The sequence below is a fragment of the Typopeltis vanoorti genome, chromosome 17, assembly GCF_054136105.1.
Source record: "Typopeltis vanoorti isolate ZY-2024b chromosome 17, IOZ_Tvanoo_1.0, whole genome shotgun sequence".
In the NCBI taxonomy this organism is placed as follows: domain Eukaryota; kingdom Metazoa; phylum Arthropoda; class Arachnida; order Uropygi; family Thelyphonidae; genus Typopeltis; species Typopeltis vanoorti.
Genome location: NC_143565.1, coordinates 102,811,037 through 102,833,613, shown reverse-complemented (window position 1 = coordinate 102,833,613; position 22,577 = coordinate 102,811,037). Strand labels below are relative to the sequence as shown.

Below are 22,577 nucleotides of genomic sequence, written 5' to 3'. Positions count from 1 at the left end.
ATACAGGCAAATTGGCCCTTCAGAACACATGCAATTTACAGACAAAAAATACTAGTTGTGGTGGTCAGTAGATGCTGTTGATGGAGATGATTCGTAGTAGAAGTTCGGTGTAGTGGTTGACAGCTGTAGGTGTCTTCCCGCAATGAGTCATCAGACTCCTTGGAGGTGTCAGGAAAAATAATATAAATAAAACAAACAAAAATGATTGGAACATCTAAATTGAATGGACAATAGCAGACTGCCAAAATACTAAATGGATATGAAATAAATGGAAAAAGAATTGGAAGACCAAGAGAGCAATGGCCACTTGTCCTAAAATCCATGACAGGAAGAAGACAATATTTTTTTCACTATTAGACAGATGGTAATTAGATATATTAACAATACTCTTATCAAGAGGAAGCTGAAATTTAGATTTGGATGCTTTTGTTGTTCTATCTTAACACTTCAAATTTCTAATTTAACCTTATTGGTGTTCTGGACACTAGATCCTTGAGATGAGTATATCTTTAGGTTGCCTAGTATTATTCTAATGTTTGTTCTTTAACCACCTCACCGGCCGTTATGGATCAAATGCGCATCCTCATATGCTTCGTATCCATCATATATTTCAATGTAATATCAATGGTATTATAATTTTAATATGCACTTCGCATCCATGATAACTTCGACGTCTTGGCCGGTAGCGTGGTTAACAGAGGATAAAGATACAGAATTTGCAATGTCTGAGAAACACTAGCCTGTTGATATTTACACCAATCCTCTATAATGTCTTCTGTAAGTGTCTGATATATCTGCAAGTTGTCTTGTCATTAAGGCTAGAAATCTGATGTAATGGATTTACTTGACAATGTGACAATTGAAGAAACTTAAATGGCAATCTGTCTATTCAATTCTTCTCTCAAGTTCATCATAGCATCTTAAAAATGTTTCAGGGGTTATGTTCCTAATTTATTCCAAAATAAATCAGGAACATAACCCCTGAAACATCTCTTGGTATATTTATTTGCATCTAGATCTAGAAAGCAAATATTTCTTTTCCAATCCAAGCATTACTTTTCACCAAAACTACTACTCGTGTTTATAAATTCAATATCATCCTATTCTTATATCCAAAAGTTTCTTCCCTTCCTGAAAAATACTCAACAAATCCCATCTTTTAGTTATGTATATTTTCTATAGATAATTTCATGGTATTGTTTGAACCGGCATTGTAATTCTTAAAGTGCCATCTTAAAATAATGCAAACATACAACAGAAATAGAAGCCAAATACCAATCACTCATGATTCGATTAGAAATTCTAGAATTCTATTCATTATCTCTGCTAGCCCTGTCACATGTAACAAGCTTATTCCATAGGTATTATATTTTCCAAAAACTACAATCCCCCACACACTCTATAGAAATTACCTATATAAATTCTTGGCTTACAAACAGAATTAGGTAGCAGATTTTGCAAATCTTTCAAATGCATAAGACTTTTGTTGATTACAGTTGACTTTCACTACATCATTATAACAAATTTATTCACCATAACATACTACTGAAAAGTCCCAACAAAGTCCTTTAGAATCGCATTGTGCATATGCACAATACCATTTTAAAGAAATTCAGTATAACATTCTCTACAATTCATTATAGCAAGTCTGAGCGTACAATGAATCGATATAATTTAATATGGTTGGAGTTATTTTGCCCAGATTTAAAATTAGACCAATAAGCTATGTGGCATTAGGAATAGCATAATTTACTATCGTTGTGGGTTCACCTACCAGTTTACAGCAAAAACAGTCATAAACTGGTAGGTTTTTGTTAAAAAACATAACTTGGTTTTTACAAAAAATCAATGCTTTGATAAGATGATTAATCCAGTCTGCAAAGGAGAAACTTTATTCACAAGCTTTTTTGTGCAGTCAAGCTTATATAAGTCATCATTTGTTACATGTTGAGGCCAAAATATTAACATTTTATGCAGCAATTTTGTCTGAAAACTATTTAATTTAACTTTATGTTTTTAGTCAGTTTCCATGTCTCTGATCCATATAATAATACAACCTTAACATTGCTATTGAAGATTTTTATTATTATAATATTTTGAAGATTTCCATATATTATTCAATTTTCTGCAAGCAAATATAGATAGTGAAGGCAAATCTGACATAAGACTGACAAAAGCTACATTTGTTCTCAAGTATGTAAAATTCTTAACTTTTACAGCATGCTAATTTATTTTGATCAAGCACCTTTGTTTCAGTCACATTTTAAGACCAACCATTTAAGTTATTTTATTTGTATATCATATTTTGATAACATCAAAACTATCATCATCCATAATCTAGATCTTCTGTGACACAGGATTTCATTTAATTCCTAATCTTGAACCTGCAACTTTTCTCATAATCCAATTAATGACTATTTGACAATAACCCAGACATTAAACAGCCCTGCCTTACACTACATTTTATCCCAAACCATCATAATCATCAAATTCCTGCCATGTACCCTCAAGGACTACATGAAAAAAAAAAAAAAATTACATCATTATTAATTTCCTATCTACAATTTTCCTCCAAATCAGCCTGTTACTTGTCATCACTCCAACATTATCAGATCTTATATTTCTATCGTCTAAGGCACTTTGTACCGTATCAATCCACCTATATCTTGGTCTTCCTCTGGGTCGTTTTGCTGCCAACCTGGCAGAGAACACTTGTTTTGCTAATCTTTCCTCGCCCATTCTGTTTAAGTGACCATACCACCTGAGATTAGCTCTGCTAACGCATTCCTGGATGCTGACAATGCCAAGTTCTTTCCTAACATCCTCGTTTTTAATATGATACTGCCATTGATGCCATCTGTTCACGCCTATAATCTTTCTCAAGACTCTCATATCTGATGTCTCTAGTCTTTGGTCAAGTGTTTTACTTCTGACCCAGCTCTCGGATCCATAAGTTAAAACTGGTTAGAACACTGTCTTGTATACAGCTAATTTAGTGTTCCGACTAATTTCTCTCTTATTCCATATGAATTTATTCAATCGACTTCCCACCATACCAGCTTTGCTGATTCTGTTGTCTATTTCTATATTTAATTTACCATCTTCACTAAAAATCGTGCCTAAATAGCTGAAATGTTTTACTTGTTCCACAGGTTCTCCATTCACAACACAGTTGACATTTTCAATGATTCTGCCTATTTTCATTGTCTTTGTCTTTTTATTGCTGACCTTCATACCATATCTATTACAACAGCTGTTCAATTTAGTCAGAGAATCTTGCAGACTTGTAGCGGATTTATTTAGAAGTATAACATCATCTGCATAAAGCAAAGAGCTGACATTAACATCTCCAATTTTGATATCATGTTTAATACCACTTTCCTTCATAATGTGATCCATATAAATAATGAATAACAGAGGGGATAATGTACATCCTTGTCTCACACCAGATTTAACATTAAACCATTTTCCTGCACTTCCTTCAATTCTAACTGCTGACTTACAACTCAAATAAAGACTAAGTATTACTTGATATAATGCCCCATTGACACCATATAACTGCAGCGTATTGAATAGCTTCTCTCTTGGCATCTTGTCATATGCCTTTTCCAGATCGACAAAACTTAAATACAGATCTTTGTTATATTCCCATGCTTTCTCGACTGTTTGTCGTAAAGTGAAGATCTGATCCTGACAGCCTCTATTTGGCCTGAATCCAGCTTGTTCTTCACCAAGCTTTTCTTCCACAATTCTTCTCAACCGTTTCTCAAGTATACTTGCATAGATCTTGCCAGGAACACTCAGTAGGGAAATACCTCTGTAATTCTCACATTCAGTTTTATTTCCCTTTTTATATATGGGTACTATGAGAGCTCTACTCCAATCATCAGGAATTCGTCCCTCTGTCCAGGCTTTCTGAACTATGCAGTGCAGCCACTGTAAGACTCTTATACCACCATACTTCAGCATTTCTGGTCGAATATCATCTACTCCTGCTGCCTTTCCACATTTCAAGCCTTTGATGGCTTTTTCTACTTCAAGTATGGATATGTATTCCTGACTGCATGCCTGGTCAATGTCTTTTACCACTGTGCTGACATCACTGCTTGTTTCATTTAGCAGTTTTTCAAAGTAATTACTCCATACTTCAAGGATATCTTTTTCTCCCGTTTTCATGTCACCTTTATCATCTCTAATTCCTTTTATAGCACTCTTTCCTCCATTCTTAAGCTTCTTCAACAACCTCCAGAATATTTTGACACCTTCTTGATATTTATTTTCTATATTCTTGCCAAAGTCCTCCCATGACTTTTGTTTAGCTAGTTTTACAGTGTTTAGCATTCTTGCATTTGTCTCTATATTCTCTAAGAGCACAAGCTGACTTATTTGACAGGAACTTTTGGTATGCTTTCTTCTTTTCCTTCACTGCCTCTTTAACTTCCTGTGTCCACCAGGGAGTTCTGATTTTTTTTATCCTTACAGACAACTTCACCACATGCTTCTCTGGCTGAATCAATCAATGTTTTCTTCAGAGTTTGCCACTGAATCTCCAAGATTTGATTCCTGTTCTCAAACTCTTTCATTTTTTCTTCAATAATCTTTGTGTATTTTAGTCTACAGCTCACATCTGAGAGCTGCTCAACTTTTATTCGCTTTAAAGCTTTCTTACACGTTATTCTTTTCAATATGAAATTCAATTTTATCCTGCTCAAGACTAAATAGTGATCACTTCCAATTTCAAATCCTCTGTACACTCTGGTGTCCTGCACCAGGGAGAAAACATCACTATCAACAATAACATAGTCAATGAGACTTTTCTTATTTCTTGCCTCTTCTCTCCATGTGAATTTGTGCACATTTTTATGTTGGAACATGGTGTTCCAACATAAAAATGTTCCAACATAATAATAACCAGTCCATGTCCTGAGCAGAAATCCAACAGATATTTGCCATTATTATTAGCTTTGCACTTTTCTCCAAATTTTCCCAAAATATTTTTGTATGTCTCACAATCATTTCCTACTCTGCTATTTAGATCCCCAACAAGGACCAACTTTTCCTTTTTCATTGTGTCAGTTGCTTTTTCTAAAGCCTCAAAAAATTCCTCCACTTCTACCTTAGTAGAACCTTCTGTGGGACCATAGGCACAAATAAGTCTCATTGTCCAGTTCCCCATTCTCATATTTGCCCACATTACTCTACTTGAGACTGACTGCCATTCAAGAAGATTAGCCTCGTATTTTGTGTTGAATACTATGGCTACTCCTTTTCCTTGATTGTCATTGCCTGAATATAACATTTTGTATTTATTGCTCAGAAAGATCTCACCGGTTTTGGTCTTTTTTGTTTCAGTCACCCCTATTATGTCGATCTGGTACTTATCTAGTTCCTCAGCTAGCTCCATTTCTTTGCCATTCAGGCTTCTTACGTTGATGGTACCGATCTTCAACTCTGGTGATGTTGAGTTGGGGTTTATTTTCAGATTTGTTCCAGTAGCTGACTTTTCGCTGTTCGCCCTGGTTCCCTGGTGAAAACAACGGGGGCCTTGTTTAACCGGGGCGACGCCCCAGCCGGCATGAAATTTTGTCATGTTGTACCATTATTCTATATTTTGGTTTAACCAATAAGAATACAATTTGGTCGGCTAAATCCCAAATTGCCAGCCCATCCTCGTCCGTTCAATATCCAAGTAGATACCCAACAGGGTGCACCACGAGAAGGTGAGGATTGGACATTAGGTCAGAAGCCCTGGTCAGTTTTCTGCATTCCTTTAAAGGCTACGTGGAGGTCTCCTCTCAGTTATACAGCTTTGACCCTTAAGCACCCCTATCCCAAACCATTCAGATGTAATTTGCTGTGAGATAAAAGTTGTGTTATCTCTTTTACTTCCCTTATACATTATTTTTGATTATCCTTGCATATTTGCCAGGAATACCATAACTTTTAATGTTTCTCTGTCAATACTGTCAAATGCTTCAGCAAAATCTGTAAAATTTAGGTAAATGGGCTTCTAAATTCTATGCTTTGTTCCATAAAATGAACAGGTGGAAGTGCACAGTACTTCCACCTGTTCTAAAACCAGCTTGTTCATGCCTTAATATCTCTTTCTACTTCATTTATAATCCTATTTAAAATATTAAAAAATTTACAGGTACTGAGAGTATACTAATCCCTCCGCCCTAATCCTCATATCTAATGAGATCCCCTTTCTTAGGTATTTTTCCAGTATCTAGCACAAAGATCGGTTGCAGTTTATCAGCAACACTTTCTTTAGTTGTCATAAGCATTTCTATTGCTATATTATCATCGCCTGCAGCCCTTCCACTTTTCATTTTCTCTATTATGTTCATTTTTTCATTTTCTCTATTATGTTCATTATTTCATTTTTAGATATAGGTTTTGCTGTAATATTTAAATCTACATTTGCAAGAGGTTCTTCCATTATTGAAGATTAATTATGTCAGTCATACTGTTTTCTACATTTAAAAGTTCAGTGTTCTTTCCATCTTCTAACAATCTTTATCCTCTTCAGTTAGTAGCAAGCTGAATCCAACCCATAGCATTTACTTGCTTCTTTTCTTTACACCATATTTTTCCTGTCATCTCATAGTTTTCTAATGTGCACTACTGCTGCAGTCTTTCATGCATCTTGTGTCAAACCATTCACAAATTCCTTTTATCCTCTCTCTTACAGATCTTTTAACTAACTTGTCATTCTCTCTATAATTGCTTAAATGAATTTTTTTTAGCCATCTAGGATTTAGCATTTTCAAACATTAAGTTTATGCCTTTTTTCCTTGAATCTCCAGATCTTGTCTGATAACCAATTCTTGTTCTTTTCCCCCTTCTTAACAGACAGTCTCTTGCAACATCATCATATACCAGGGGTCTTAAACGTAGCAAAGGGCCAGTCAATTAGCTGCATACCAGACACAGGCCATATTCAGTATTATTCTGTGAACCAAAACATAAACTAAAAAAAGAAAGCCTCTAACAAATGCCCTTTTGTTGCTGGGCCTTTACAACTTACATAAACAGTTACACCACCATTTAAATTTTAAAAATATAAGTTCAATTACATTTTATTCATACTTTAAGAAAATTATTTAAATACATAATTTTGACTTACAAAAATAAATATTTTTATCTACGAGTCCTTTTTTTAATTTGATTTTGATCTGGAAACCTGACATCTTTTCCTCTATACTAACATGTCAACATCTGCTTTTTCGTTTCGTGTTGCAATATGAAGTATTGTATTTAATCTAGAATCTTTTATCTGCGAGTGGAACTTTGACTTATGAGTTTCATAATTGAAAATAATTGCTCACATACACAGGTGCTTCCAAAGATTGACAACATTTTTGCACAATAAATTTTATATTTGGGATATTTACTGCCAAGGTATTTTAAAAATTTGGTATGCCAACTTCGTTATATTTAATTTTTAGTTCAGTATTGCACTGGAGTTTAATTACTTCCATTTATAATTCTTCATCAACATTTTCAATATTAATTAAAAAAGTGAACTGAATAATAATAATTCATTTTCAAATTGGTTGAAATCAGAAAATCTTTTTTCAAATTCAATTTTCAATTCTTTGAGGAATGTACTTTTCAGCATCATTATTATTTCGAGAAATCGATCTAAGTGTAGGAAAGTGGGATAAATTATTCTTTGATAACTAGGTTTGCCAGAAATGACTTAATTGAATCATACATATGACATATCAACTGTTCACATCCTTGCAGAGCAGTATCCAAAGTGTTTAAGTGGCTTGTTACATCAACTAAAAAGGCCAAATCTTTGCACCAATCTTCATTTGTGAGCTGAGGAATAAATTTTCCTTTGGATGAAGTAAACATGTCAATTTCTTTTAAGAGTTCAAAAAATCTTTTTAAAATAACACCACGACTAAGTCACCTAACCTCCGTATAATATATCAAACTGCTGTATTGTGAATCCAATTCATCCAACAAAGCATTGAACTGTCGATGATTCAAGAAGTGAGAGCGTATCCAGTTTATAGTTTTAATTACTACAACCATGACATGTTCCATCTTTAGTTTTTTAGCACAAAGTGACTTCTGGTGTATTATGCAATGAACGATTTAGGTTTGTCCTTGCACATTTCCTTTTTCATTTGAAGTTTTGTAACAAGTCCGACGTTAACACTAACCACAGCAACAGTCCCATCTGTAGTCACACTTACTAATTTTGACCAGTCTGCATGAGCATTTTCAAGACTTTTCTCAATACACAAATATAAGTCATTTCCTGTCGTTGTTCCTGACATAGGCACTATATCCAAGTTCTTCAGTCACATTCATATCGTCATCAACACCACGAATAAATATTACTAACTGGGAAGTATTAATAATGTCTGTACATTCGTCAACTGCAATGGAAAATGCTACAAAACTATTTTTTCATGCAATATATCTTGGAAGTTCTCTGCTATATCTTCAACACACTCCACAACTGTATTTCCCAATAGGCTTATGCTCTGAAATGCTTGCTTTTTTTTTTTTCCCCCAGACATATGATTTCGACTGCACTTAAAATACAATTTTTAATAAATTCTCCATCAGTAAAAGGTTTCAAAGCCTGAGCAATTTTTTCACTTATGACGTAACTACGGAGGCTGTTCAATAAGTTATAAGACTATATTTACACAGAAAACAGATTACCTTTAATCGTCATCATTTACATGGTCATTTTCGAAGTAACTACTGTGAGACGCGATGCATTTGTCCCAACGTTGCATCCACTTCTTAAACACATGTGAAAGTCCGTTTTTTGAGAATTCTTTCAAAACCGCCTCTGCAGCTTTTACACATGCATTGTTGCTTTCGAAATGGCAGCCTCTTAGTGGTTTCTTGAGCTGAGGAAACAGCCAGAAACGTCCACTACACAACCAGCAATATGTGGCTTTGCATTATCGTGGTGCAATAAGAAGCCATTCTTCAGCAATGGACGCTTCCTTTTGAAGTGCTGTATACCACTGTCCGTAAAACATCCACATAGTATGAGCCATTTACAGTATTCGCGGGTTCTACAACGTGTTGGTAAACAATGCCTTTGTAGTCAAAAAACATTATGGTCATAACTTTACCAGCCGATTTTACAGTTTTTGCTTTCTTGGGGGTAGGCAAAGACGGATGCTTCCATTCACTGCTTTGTTGTTTCATTGTAGGATCATAGTGATACAACCAAGCTTCATCTGCTGTAATGATGCGTTTTAAGAAGTTGTCGCCTTCTTGTTCCAGTCTTTCTTTCCATTCTGTGCACACATCTACTCAATGCTGCATTTGCTCTGGTGTAAAGATTTTGGGAATCCATCGGGCACAAACACGTTTCAGTCCCAAATGCTCAGCCATGATTGAGTGAACACTTCCCACAGAAATATTCAGGACAACATGCAGCTGGCGTACTGTAATTCTGCGATCCTCCTTGATGATAATAGCTGCTGTGTTGATCATTGTCTCTGTGATGGACGTTGAAGGTCTTCCCTCACGTTCAAGATCTTCCACATTTTGCCTTCCTTCCTTAAAAGTTTTATGCCAGCGAAAAACACTTGCCCTCGACATTGCTTCATCGTGGAAAGCTTCGTGTATCATGTTAAAAGTGTCCGATGCCGATTTTTGCAAATGCACACAAAATTTAATCGCATAACGCTGTTCCAAGGATGCTTCCATTTCGATGACTGGTCGCGGCTCGTAGGCATGCCAAAACAAGCTCGCGCTTAGTCACATCAGCATGTATACACCATCTATCAACCTCTTTTGTTAATATAGACAGCAACATTTCTTTATTCCACAGAAATTAATATTGTGATGAGTGGTTTCGCGACAGTAAAATTAGTCTTATTACTTATTTAACAGCAGCATTATTTGTTGTGATAACATTAGAAAATATCCTCTGTTGAAACTTTAGTTCATTTTTTAAATCTTTAAGTTTGTCATCATGCATCTTTTCTGTATATTTATCACAGTTCTTATGGTTTGTTTCATAATGGTGTTTTAGGTTATATTCTTTCACCATGGCAACACTTTGTCTACATATCAAATATGTTGGAATATTTTTTACTTTCACAAAGAAATATGTCTTCTCCCATTTTTCTTGAAAAGTGCTACCTTCTTGATCTATTTTTCTTTTTTTAACTTTAAATTCAGACATTTTTATGGGCAAAAAAAAAAAAAATTACAAGTTATTGAGGTAACTTTTTATTAATACACTATCATATTACAATGGCAACCTGTAACTTATTGACATTGTATCATGTGGCTGAAAATGGCTGCTTGACAAGTAACTTCCATTCAGTCTTGCCAACATTTCATGATAGAAACATGGTATAAAGAATTGTAGTAATAAGCTTTACTTTTGTTTAAAGCTGTTATAAAACATTAGAAGTTTGAATTTTTTCTGTTTTAATTCCCATAGGATGTTAGAAACATTGATTTTTAGAAAAGAAATCATTAAGGTTGCGGGCCGGATACGAAGCCTTCATGGGCTTCCAGTTTGTGACCCATCATATACCATTAAAAAAAAAAAAAATTCAATTCCTTTCAATCATGTCTCCTGAGCTTTCTACTTTCTCGCCTTCTAGCTTTTCATTCTCCAAAATATGAACTAGATTTTTTATGATAATAGAAAATCATTACTTTAGCATGAATTAAATTTCTATGCAAGAGTTTCAACATACTTCTTAAAACCTTAACAATTTTAAAACACTTCAAGGCAAATTTGCCTTTTATATGAAAGCTTCTGAACAAATAACTAAAATCATATCTACTGCTAGAAATCACATACTGAGAATCCTAAATAAAAAGTTTACAGTACATGATGGTGGGCATGACCAGTTCCTTTCCCCCCATTACTGCTTAGATGCTGTACTTGAAAAGTTTTTTATTTATTTTTTTTTTTATAAAACTTGAAGGATTATAATTTCATGATAAAAAGCCAGAATTTATAACAGTTCATTTCACAATGCAATCTTATGCACTAAGGCAAGTTCATTTAATTATCACAATGTGAATTAAGCTTTAACTCTGGCTTCTCGTAACATTTTGTAAATATTTGTCCAGATAAACAAAACACACATTGACAGTTCAATACAAAATTATAATTAAGCTCTAATATTTACTTTAAATATATTTTACATCTTTAGTAGTAAAAAATAACAGTGTAAAATGTTTTGCTTGCGACATACAAAAAAGAAATGTTTAACTAAATCACTTTTATAAAATGCCTCATTACTAATTTTAATTTATTTTTAATATGTGGGATATTTGAATTTTTAAAACATATCTACACATCTTTCTACACAAAAAAAGTGTTGCTCTTAACCTGAGTTTCCTTTACATTTATGCCCACATTTCACAGCCATGTCAATAAAATGAGAATGCATGAGTTAAAACTTTCCTTTTAAGGTTCAATGGCAACTGGCTTTTGAATATCAACTAGTTGTCTAAATATTTTCCAGTGAAGCCTTGTTCGTCTTTTGACTTTTCCATGGTATTATGATTCTGTGATATCCATTGTTCTAAGAAGATATAGTGATTCACTTTAAAATTTCATCAATTATTATTTCAGATTATACAGTTAGTGAACATAACCAACATTATCTTCAGGTTTACCTTTAAGCCAGCTGTTTTACTACCAGTCTGATTTCACAGATAAGCCTGCAGTACATCTGGACTTGTAGCAAAGGCAACTGTCACCTGTGAAACACAAATGACAGATGTCTCTGGTTTATCTTCAGGACATTCCCTCTCTAACAAAAAACATGAATGCCTCTTCCAAATATAGTGAAGGTAGATTTCAGAATATTGTGTCATCTTGTCTTATGCCATTTGCTGATGTCACAGTGCTTCAAGTCCTGTGAGTTTTTAATGAATCAAACGCTCTCTCACAATCAATAAAACCAAGATATAATTGAAGTTGGTATTCAGTGCACCATTCAAGGATCTATTGTGAATATAGCCTATTGTGCTGAACCACTTCTAAAGCGTGTCTGTTCTATTGTCTATGCAAGGTTTAGAGATGTATAAAGATTTGGGCAATTCAAGACTTGTAAACATTGAGTATATCACTAACAGACAGCAGACAGTCTATAGTCAAGTTTTTCACATTGCATTAAGTCTTTCATCCATCTCTCAGTATATCATTTTCCTTCAGACATTGGATAAAAAGTTTGGCCAAAGTTTTGTAGATTATCTATGTAGATCACTTGCTTTTAGAAGTTCAGCTATGACCCTTTCCTGCAGTATAATTTGGCACCCCATTTTTTTTCATAGTTGTCTTTCATTTATTATCCTGATATAATACTGAGGAAAATCCTATTTTTTTTTTTTTTGCAAAAGCATATATCTCTGTTAAGTGCTGTCAACTTGTAGTTCATACAATTTGTTTCTTGCTATTCAATTATTGTTTGAGGCTATGATTGTTTAATTATTTACTGAACACATTTGCAACTGAATTATTGTATTATATTACTTCGTTAATATTTCTTTATTCTGTATAGTTCAGTATATTCAATTTTATTCAGTAAGCTAATATGATAAAAAGTTTTAATTAAATTCAGTTGATTCCAGAATGCAAAAAAGCCTAGTTCACAAAAAGTCCATATTATTTTAATGAATAAATATATGAAATTTCATAATATCAGTGCTATACAGGCTCTTCTTTAATAATAACAGAAAAGTAATTTCAAAATACATTTTATTGCATAAGAATTTTGCATTTTCAGATACCTAAAAAATGCAACTATTCTAGAATGCATCTTATCACCCTTCTACAGATCTGATCTAGTATATTAATTTACAAGAAATAAGTTTTACTGCTCATGTTAAAAAACAGTTGGCATCCACTAACATGCATCTTTTTAAACAGAATTCTGATTGTCACAGCTTCTGAAACAACTGCACATTTTAAAATTTAAAACTGAATTCTGAAATAAAGCATACATCTCAAATGAGCAAACTTACTGTTGTAATGGGATAAGCTGGATTCATAATAGTCATCAAAAGTACATGATTTGGTTTTTCTTCAGGACTAGGAAAAAAAAAAAAAAAAAGAAACCTTGAATTAATTAGAACCACAATAGTAAAATTAACATGCAAACAATTATGGCAAACTACTATAACACTACCTGAACTGTCCGAAGTCCTATAGGTAAAATACTATACTAAAAGAAATTCACTTCATAACTACCCATTTAGCTATTTCACTCCTACACGTAGTAGTAGTGAAAAAAGCTACAATGCACTATATAAAGGGAATAAGTGGATCAAACCATAACATAAATTGTATTTGTTTAGTTTCACAAATTTAGTTGCTAATGATGGAGTATGACTAATGTGTAATGTCCTAATACTTGTACACCATAACAGCCAAAAGCTAAAATGTGACCTTTATTCTATTTTTTTTTTTTTTTTTTTGACATATGCTTTGCTGGATACTTTTTTGAAAGCCACAAAAAACTCCTAATGCAGTAATAGAAATAAATCAAATATGAATTTAAAAAAAATTAAATTTTTAGAAAGTGGAGATTTCGATGAGAGCTAGTTACAATATCCTTGATTCTTACTGTGAACCATTCTTGGCACATGACAGAAAAAGCAGAATTGCCAAATTGTACTATAGAGCTTAAATCTAGACAAAAACCATGCTGTCACCCAATATGAGTGAGAGCAGATTTCTAAGTAAATTAATGAGAGTTGAAGCCTCCAGAAAAATACACAACAGGACCACCTGGCAAGGACTAGTGTAACATCACTGAGCAACAGTAACTATACAGGGTGTTCGGGATAAATTTGACAGTTTCGTAAGGAAAAAGAAAATCTTCTTTGTATCTATTAAATTTAATGAATTGACAAAAAAACATTACAGGCAGAGTTAATTACAATACTATCAACAAGATTTACTCAAAATAACCACCATTAGCATCGATCACAGCTTCAATTCTGCTTCGGAACCTCGAACAAGCTGATGCTACAGTCTCCCTGGGAAGGGCCGCAAAAACTGTTTTAATTTTATCCATTAGCTGGGCTTTTGTATTACTGGAAGTGCGATTGGTGTCTTTTTCAACTGCGCCCCATACAAAATAATCCATGGGGTTAAGGTCTGGGGAGTTTGGAGGCCAAACATTTGGACTGGTGAAGTCGTAGAAATTTTCAGACAACCATTTTTGACTTTTCCCAGAGGTGTGGCAAGGGGCCGAATCCTGCTGCCATACATACGGCCTACCATTGGCTACCCTTGTTATCCAGGGCTTGACTACAGTTAGCAACTCCACGAACAAAGCCCGAATTCCAATGCCAGGGTTCTTCAACACCTGTTCCTGCAGATTTGCGAGGAATTCTGCTGTACGAACGCAATCAGATCGTCTGCTGGGGATCTTTCTTCTTGCTACATCCTCGTAGTCACCATTGCAAGTCTCTAGTTCATGCCTGATTGTTTTTACTGTATTCAGGGAGCATTGGGCAGCAGTCGTAATATCCTTATTTTGATGGCGGGCACGAATCATCATGATACAAGTTATTCTCTTCCATGATTCAGGTGGGTTCCAGCTATCCATCCTTTCTGACATCTTGTATATGAATGAAGAAGGGTCCAAACTTTTAAATGAAGAGAAGTGTGTGTTAATACATGTAACTTACGGAAAAATATAATTAATTATAAATATGTCAAATTTATCCCGAACACCCTGTATATGGCATCCAATGGGATAGATGGATGGACAATGAGTGCACCTCTGAACCCCTCCCAAATCAAAAATCAGATAAAATACTGCAAAACAAAGTGGTAATCGCAACAATGAAAAAAAAAAAAAATACTATAGTCAATAGATCTTTCATAAAAAGATCTATAATTCACCATTCTAGGTTATGGACACCATACAGTTCCACAGTCCAAATAAACACAATATAAACCTATATGTGAAACACACCAATTACTACTCCTCAATTCTATTAATGTTTTTCACGTGAAGATTTATTCTACTCTTATGCATAATCATTGTGAACAGCCTTCAGAACCTAAAGAACTATGCCAAAGGTGTATGGCATAGTTCTTCAAGTTCTAGGATATCTTACATTAATTTTTTAGCGGCAGCTGAATTTGATGAAATAAATAAAAAAGGAAAGGATAACTTTTATTTTTTTATTATTTATCATGTGGCTAAACATTTCCAAAAATGTACAGAAGAAAATTGCATTTTCTTGTAATAATAAAGGTGGATTCCAAAATTAAAAGATGAATTTCCTTTATATGAAGTAAAGTTGGGACAGATAAGTGATTAGTTTTTCCTGAAGAAAATGACTATATTTTTGATACAGTATGCAGAAAGCGTATTCCAGATAAATGCTGTAAACCTGAAAAAATGAACTTTTTGCACTTAAGGATAATGATGAAGTTTCCACACAAGGAAACTGAGAACTTTAAAATTATCTTCATATTCTAAAGAAGTAGGAAGGAACTGATACTGCCAAGAAAATATGAAAGAAATTTTTTTTTTTTTTTCAAGATTGTACAAAAATTATTTTTTGTTTCAGAGGAAAATCTTATGAGCTCAAAGTTTGTGCATTCTCACAAAATCCTGTGATTTTGAAGAGAAGGAATCTTATGTAATGTTTGTTTCGCAAGTGCTATATACAATTTTTATTTCAAATAAATTATCGCACATTTAACACTGTTAAAAGAACATAAACATTACATAAGATTCCTTCTCTTCAAATTGTGATTTGGATTCAAACTGGATTTTGTGAGAATAACTAAGTTCATAAGTTTCTGGTTGAACAAAAAATCTTATTTTCTCCGTGATCAAGCCCTGTGATATAATAACCCTATGATAAGGTTGAATTAAATTATATTTATAGAAATTTTAAAATTGTTCTTACCAAAAGAAAGAGCGAGAGATGATTTGATAGGACATCACTGTGTAAGATGCTGTCAAGATAGTGGCAGATACGTGGTCCCATCAAACTCATGAATGTTTACTTAAACAGTGTTAAAAAGTGTGGAATGCAGAATAAAATAAATGGCAATTTTTTTAAAATGAAATATCTGATGACACCCATACCACAAATAGGAGGCATTACTTTTCAGAATGTCCTCAAAGATTAAGATCTTTGATGATATATAAAGACCTTACATTTGGAAACCTCCTAGATCAGACAGACAGCATGGCTCACTGCTACAATCAAATCACATTAAAATTAAATTGTAAAATTGCAAAGCGAAGACACGTTAAGATTTGAGAAAACATTTAGAAGTTGCCATGTTTTTTGAAGATTAAAAGTTTACAAATTGAGACAAGAATAAAAGGAATCAAAGATCATAAAGGTGATGTAAAAAAAAAGCATCTCTACTACATGGCTCTTCTCTTTGTGAATCTTACAAGCTGCCCCTCAAAATCAGTGGATTAGGGATGGTGCCAGATTACTACCAGGATATGAGTATATAGACCTCATTAAGACTAGAATTAATGCCCTGCCCACGAGGGCCCATAGAGCTCGCTGGAGTAGAGATGACATTAACTGTAGGTCTGGCTGCTGCTACAGTGAAACTCTCACATCTCTCAGTGTTGTTTTAGAACACATGGAATAATGGAGGCATGCTGTGGTCTCCATATTAAATAACCATGTAAGAAATAAAGGGTGGGAGACTATGGTAGAACCTCACTTCCGTACAGAGGGAGGAATAAGGAAACCATATTTGATAATAAAGAAAGAAAAAGTATGGGTTATTGATGCCCAGGTAGTGGGTACTCACTCACCTCTAGCCATCTTAACAAGGTGCAATACTACTAGCAGAACCAATACCTTATAAGGCTAATACAAGGAGTTTGGGACAACTCCTCACTTTACCAGTGCTACTAATTCTTTTTGCAGGGTTTGGTGCTCCGCTAGTTATAAAGACCTCTTTATTAGGACTGTCATATGGACACTTTAAAATTTTGTCTCTGTGTGCTCTGCAGGGCACACTGGTAGCTTGGTGTTGCCATTGGCGTATGACCATTAGGATGCCTCGTGCGGGAATCTGGTGATCTCCTGTAAAGCCTTCAGCCTAGTAAGATTTGTGCGTGTAATACTGCATTCTCACTATGAAGTTTAATAAATTAAATATAAGTTCTGCAGTAGCCACACTAGAATAGAAATAATCTAGAAAGCTTGGTTGCAAGCTAAATCCCTAGATGATTAATGTCCACTTGCAATCACTAATTTATTAAAAGAAAAATAATCTGAATATTCAGAATTATCATAGGAATCCTATTAATGATATTCGAGCAAACATATTTGAAAAAAAGGCTATGAAAAACTGTTCAAGAGAAATAGCAATTTAAGATAATCAAGGATTACTAAGACCAGATGTCTTATATCGTAACCAACAAAGCAGAGGTTATAGTGCTTTTTTTTTTGAAAAAAAAAAAAAAAAGGTGCCGGTACTCACTATGAAGATGTTATTGCAGCAACTTTCACACTTTTAACATATCTTCCGATATACCCTCGTCGTCTCTAGATCACTTCTTGCTTTTGGTATCAACTGTGGAATGACGACTTCAGAGCAGCCATGAGTCTACATATTTGCTAGGTTTGAACTGAGTGAGAGGAGTCCTACTATCTTGATGAACATCAGTGCAGAAGTTGTCTGTACAAGCAGAGATGACCTACATGAAGTTACTATAAGATTCATCTGAGAGGAAACCCCTTTCCCATTCACTGGAAGATATTGTAATTGTGCCCAAAGTGTGCTTTAGAGGAAGTAGTATGTCCAGGACTTTATTTTCTTGAAAATATTCACAGAAACCACGAACTGCTTCTCTTTCATTTAAGCGAAATTCGCATGCTAACTTTTTAATTTTAGCTTCACCAAATGTCAGATGCTTCCCAGGATTTTCTGGCCAATACTTGGAATCTAAAATCTTAGCACATTCAGGCAAATCAGCAAAACCAACAACTTCTTTCAGACTTTTATAGAAAACAGATGAACTTACAAACTCATTGCGATATGGCTCACAACGTTAATGCAAGTATTTGCAGAATGAAGAATATATCCCATGTCTAGGCCATAAGTTCCTGTAAATTTATTTCAGCTTCAAAGTTGTTATATGAGTGATTTCTCCTTGCAACTTTGTAAGCGGTTCGAAACACTTTTCCTGTTAAGTCTTTATTATGACACAAAGTATTTAGGAAAACTTTCTCTGATGTTTCGTTTTTTGCTTCAGATTTTATTTTTTGGTACGCTTTGTGCACTGCACTCTCCTTATGATCGTAAATCTTTTTTCTTCACGACATTAACTGTTGTTTTGCGAGATTCTCAAAAATGACTGATTTTACCATTTGTCCACTCTGCTGAAATTTTCGTTCCCATGTGTTTATTGATGGTAAGACTTCCGACATACTTTACAGTCCAACATTTTATTCTTGACATACAGCCATTCGTTTCTCTCTCCTTATTATCGTAAATCTTTTTTCTTAACGACATTAACTGTTGTTTTGCGAGATTCTCCGAAATGACTGATTTTGCCATTTACCCACTGCTGAAATTTTCGTTCCCATGTGTTTATCGACGGCAAGACTTCCGACAAACTTTACAGCCCAACATGTTATTCTTGACATACAGCCATTCATTTCTCTCGCAGAAGTCATTCTGAAAAAAGTGTCCAACATTTGGGGCTAATCATTATCAGAATCTGCTTCCTTTTGACCACGTGGATCTTCGGTCTTGGTTTCATGATCCTCTTCAAGTGTATTTTCGGTGCTAGTAGTCTGTTTTACAGGATCATAAGTCAATTTCTGCTTCTTCAGCCTTCTTTTTTTTTACTCACTGGCATAAAGTAACTAGAGCAATCCCTCAATTAGTGCACCTAATGCATTCTTTAAAACATTCTTTAGTACGTTTTCAATTCTTTAATTGAAAACGTACTAATCGAATATATATACACTACATAAATAACCAATGGGAAACAGTATAATTCGTTCCTCAAATTTCTTTTTTAAACCTTAATTTTTTTTTATAAAAGAATTAATGTGTGTCTCAGGGCCTAGTTAAAAGAAAACCGTGAAGCTGAAAGACAATAAAACATATTCAGAATATAAATTTTATTATTCTACTTCTTAACAAAGAATTGAGCTAACGTAGTTTGGCAGGCATTTTGTTTCTTTTTTTCATACAACCGACTGTATGGCCCTATTGCCTCTTCTACTCTTCTGCAAATTTTACTGCTTCTTTCTTCATCATCGAATCTTTTTCACACATCCACTTTTTTGCTCACTAATTCTTTGACTCATGATTAAAGCTTGGGAAAATACTTTAAAATAAAAAAGTAAGGAAAACACACTCATATCATTGGCAAAGGAGGCACGAGATATGATCATCAAAGCGCTATGTAATTATAGTATGCCCACACTTTCGTACAGCTTCACTTGTCTTGGTGCCAAGAATAGTCGATTTATGCTGAAGGGGAGAAAAAAATGAAGGACGTACGAATCAGTCGCAAACACGCAAAATCACACGCTTTATAGATAAAATTTCCCAATTGTTATACAAGCAAAATAGTTACCACTTTAAGAACTACAATGATCATAAAAGAGAAGTTAATTTTCCGATGTGTAATAATAAACAACTCATCCCAGAAGACTGATTGATTACCATATTATCGGAATGGATTCTCCTTTTTGTGACATGTGCAGAAGTGTTGAAGGGTCTCGAATCTGTGCGCGTACTATAGCAGATGACATAAATATTGGCAGTAAGTTTTGTAACATAGTATACATGGAAGTAGTGTAGTAGGCCATTAAAAAGTTACAAACTGACAGAATTGAACCATGTGAATTTCATTTGTGAAACGTGAATTTCTTTACATTCTGTTATCTCCAATGTTTATGATGTTTAAGGATCACATCAATAAGTGTATTAAATCTGATATTCAAATAAGTACTTTCTTACTGTGACAAACACTGTAAATTATAACTTTCGAAAAAGTCTTGAACAAAGTCCTTAACCTTCCAACTGGCCAAAGTGGACGAAATACTCAGACACCATAGGTTTTTCATGGATTAAAACCCCATTGGTATTCTGCCTTTTATCATGTAATTATCCTACCTTTGTTAATCCCTCAACGGCATGTAGAGCCATTAGTAAATTAGCTCTAAAGCTCTAACTCAGTAACTCTTGTGTCACTTGACTCATATACTGCGGTACTTGGAATTTTCTCTCCTTGGATGTCTGAGCTTTTTGTGGCAATTTATTTATGTTCCCAAAGATAAAAACGAATTTCACATGTGTGAAAATTAATAGTCAATCCTGAAATGACCATAGATAAGCCTTTGGAATGAATTTATTTAGTAATAGTTTTGCTTATAATCAGTGCAATGGAACAAGAAAATTTGTTGTTTAATTTTAATGACAACATTGCAGAAATTTGAGTGCTTGCATAGAAAATCATTACATTATATATGTGTGCGCTTGCGTGTGTATACACACAGGACACAGGTAACCCTCGTATAACGTGGATGTTAGGTTCCACAAAAATGCTGCATTACATAAATCACATTATGCGAGACTCAGATTACATAGAAAAAGTAGGGTTGGGTTCCGAAATCGTTTTTTTTTTAAAAGATTATATAAACAATGATATCCAACAAAAATATATTTTTATGTGAAGGGTATAATAAATCCCTCATTATTTTAAAGCCAGATACAAAACTCGGAGGTCGAAATCTAAGAGTTTCATGCTGAAGAACTATCGGCGAGTCCAAGCGTAAGTCAACACTTGGGTAATACAACACTAGGGCTACATACTATTTGAAGGGCATACAACACCTTGATGTTGTTAATGCCCTTCAAATTATCGAATGACCGCCAATAGTCTTTAATAGTTTTTTCTGAAGACTCTTCGTGGAAACATCATTTCCATAAATGTTATATGGAGGTAACAGGCTTTGAAGGTTGATATAATCCCCTGATCCATCGGTTACCAAAGCGATGTGTTTGGGAGTATGTAAACAACTCTGCCATGGGATCCTTAGGAGGTTTCATGCCAGTCCCAAATGTGGATAAAGGAGGAGGGTCGGTCAGATGAGTATCGATGCTCTGACCGTAAAGAAAAAACACGATTGTTATCTGATGCCTATACAATCAACAGCTACAACATGCTGGCTCAGACATCACATGTATAAACAAGGGCCGCGATACCAATCAAGCGATTGGGATTGGATTGAAAAGTGGGATACCGAAAGGAAACAGAAACGGAAACTAACAGAACTGTTATCAGTAGGAACGTGTGGACACTCTGGATGTCAGGAAAATTAGAACTACTTCGTGAGAAAATGAAGAGATATCAGTGGGATATACTAGAATTGGCAGAGATGAGATGGACATCATCTGGAGAGATCAATGGATGCGAAGTAATATGGTCAGGACATGACACCATGCACGAAGCAGGAGTTGGCTTCCTTCTTAGCAAAAGAGCTCGAGAGGCACTGTTAGACTACAACCCAGTTAATGAACGAATCATAGTAGCAAGATTTCAGGCAAAGCCATTCAACATATCAATAGTCCAGATATATGCACCCACATCTGGGAGCACAGATGAGGATATTGACTTATTCTACAAAGATCTGACAGAGACAATAGAAACAATACCAAAGCAAGATGTGCTAATTATTGAAGGAGACTGGAATGCCAAAGTTGGAATAGATAATGATGGTTGGGAAAGTCATGGGAAAATATGGTTTCGTAGAAAGAAATGAATGAGGTGAAAAATCGTTAGAATTTGCTGTGGACCACGAGATGATGATCTGTAACACAAGATTCCAACAAAAGGAGTGTAGAAAATGGACGTGGCGATCAAATGATGGTAAAACCAAAAACACGATTGATATGATTATGATTAAAAGAAGATGGATAACATCAGTACAGCAATGTCAAACTTTTCAAGGAGCGGATATAGACTCGGACCATAGTTTAGTGATTGCAAACATCAAGTTGAAATTAAAGAAATATAAATCCCAACATCAGAATAGAAGAGATACAGCACAAATAAGTGAAGCAGAAATAGGAAGAAGGTACAGAACAGTGTTAGAAGAGAAACTTAAAAGTGTGGAGAAAGAAAAAAAACTCGAATTTAAGAGTGAAAAGAGTAATGAAAACGATAGAAGATGCAGTTGAAGAAACAGTACCAGAAGAAGAGAAGATCAAGAAGAAATGGATTACACAAGAAACACTGAAGTTAGTACAGGAGAAAATAATGTTGAAGATAAGAAGGGATACATCAGAACAAATAGAAGAGCAATATAGAAGAAAGTGTAATGAGGTGAAAAAAGCAGTCAGAATGGATAAGATGAAATGGTTAGAAGCTCAATGCAACAATATAAAACAGTACTATGCAGAGCATAAAACAAGGGAGGTATACAAAATGATCAGAACCATTAATAGAAAGTGGCAACCAAAACAGACCACAATTAAAGATGAAAAAGGCAAAGTATTGACGAATAAAGAAAAAACTGTACAGCGGTGGGCAAGATACTGTAGTGAGTTATATGAAGAAAAACTAGATTCAGATAGCATT

General features: G+C 34.4%; 1 protein-coding gene across 4 annotated transcripts in view; it reads right to left on the bottom strand.

The window, feature by feature from the left end:
- Window positions 1–22,577, bottom strand: part of LOC150097708 (heterogeneous nuclear ribonucleoprotein L-like) — a 141,014-nt gene that overhangs the window by 97,016 nt on the left and 21,421 nt on the right. For all 4 annotated transcript variants that reach the window (XM_090407568.1, XM_090407565.1, XM_090407566.1 and 1 more), the window contains exon 3: window positions 12,991–13,057. In XM_090407568.1, coding sequence (XP_090263694.1) covers window positions 12,991–13,057 — 67 coding nt within the window. The remainder of the gene's footprint in view (window positions 1–12,990; window positions 13,058–22,577) is intronic.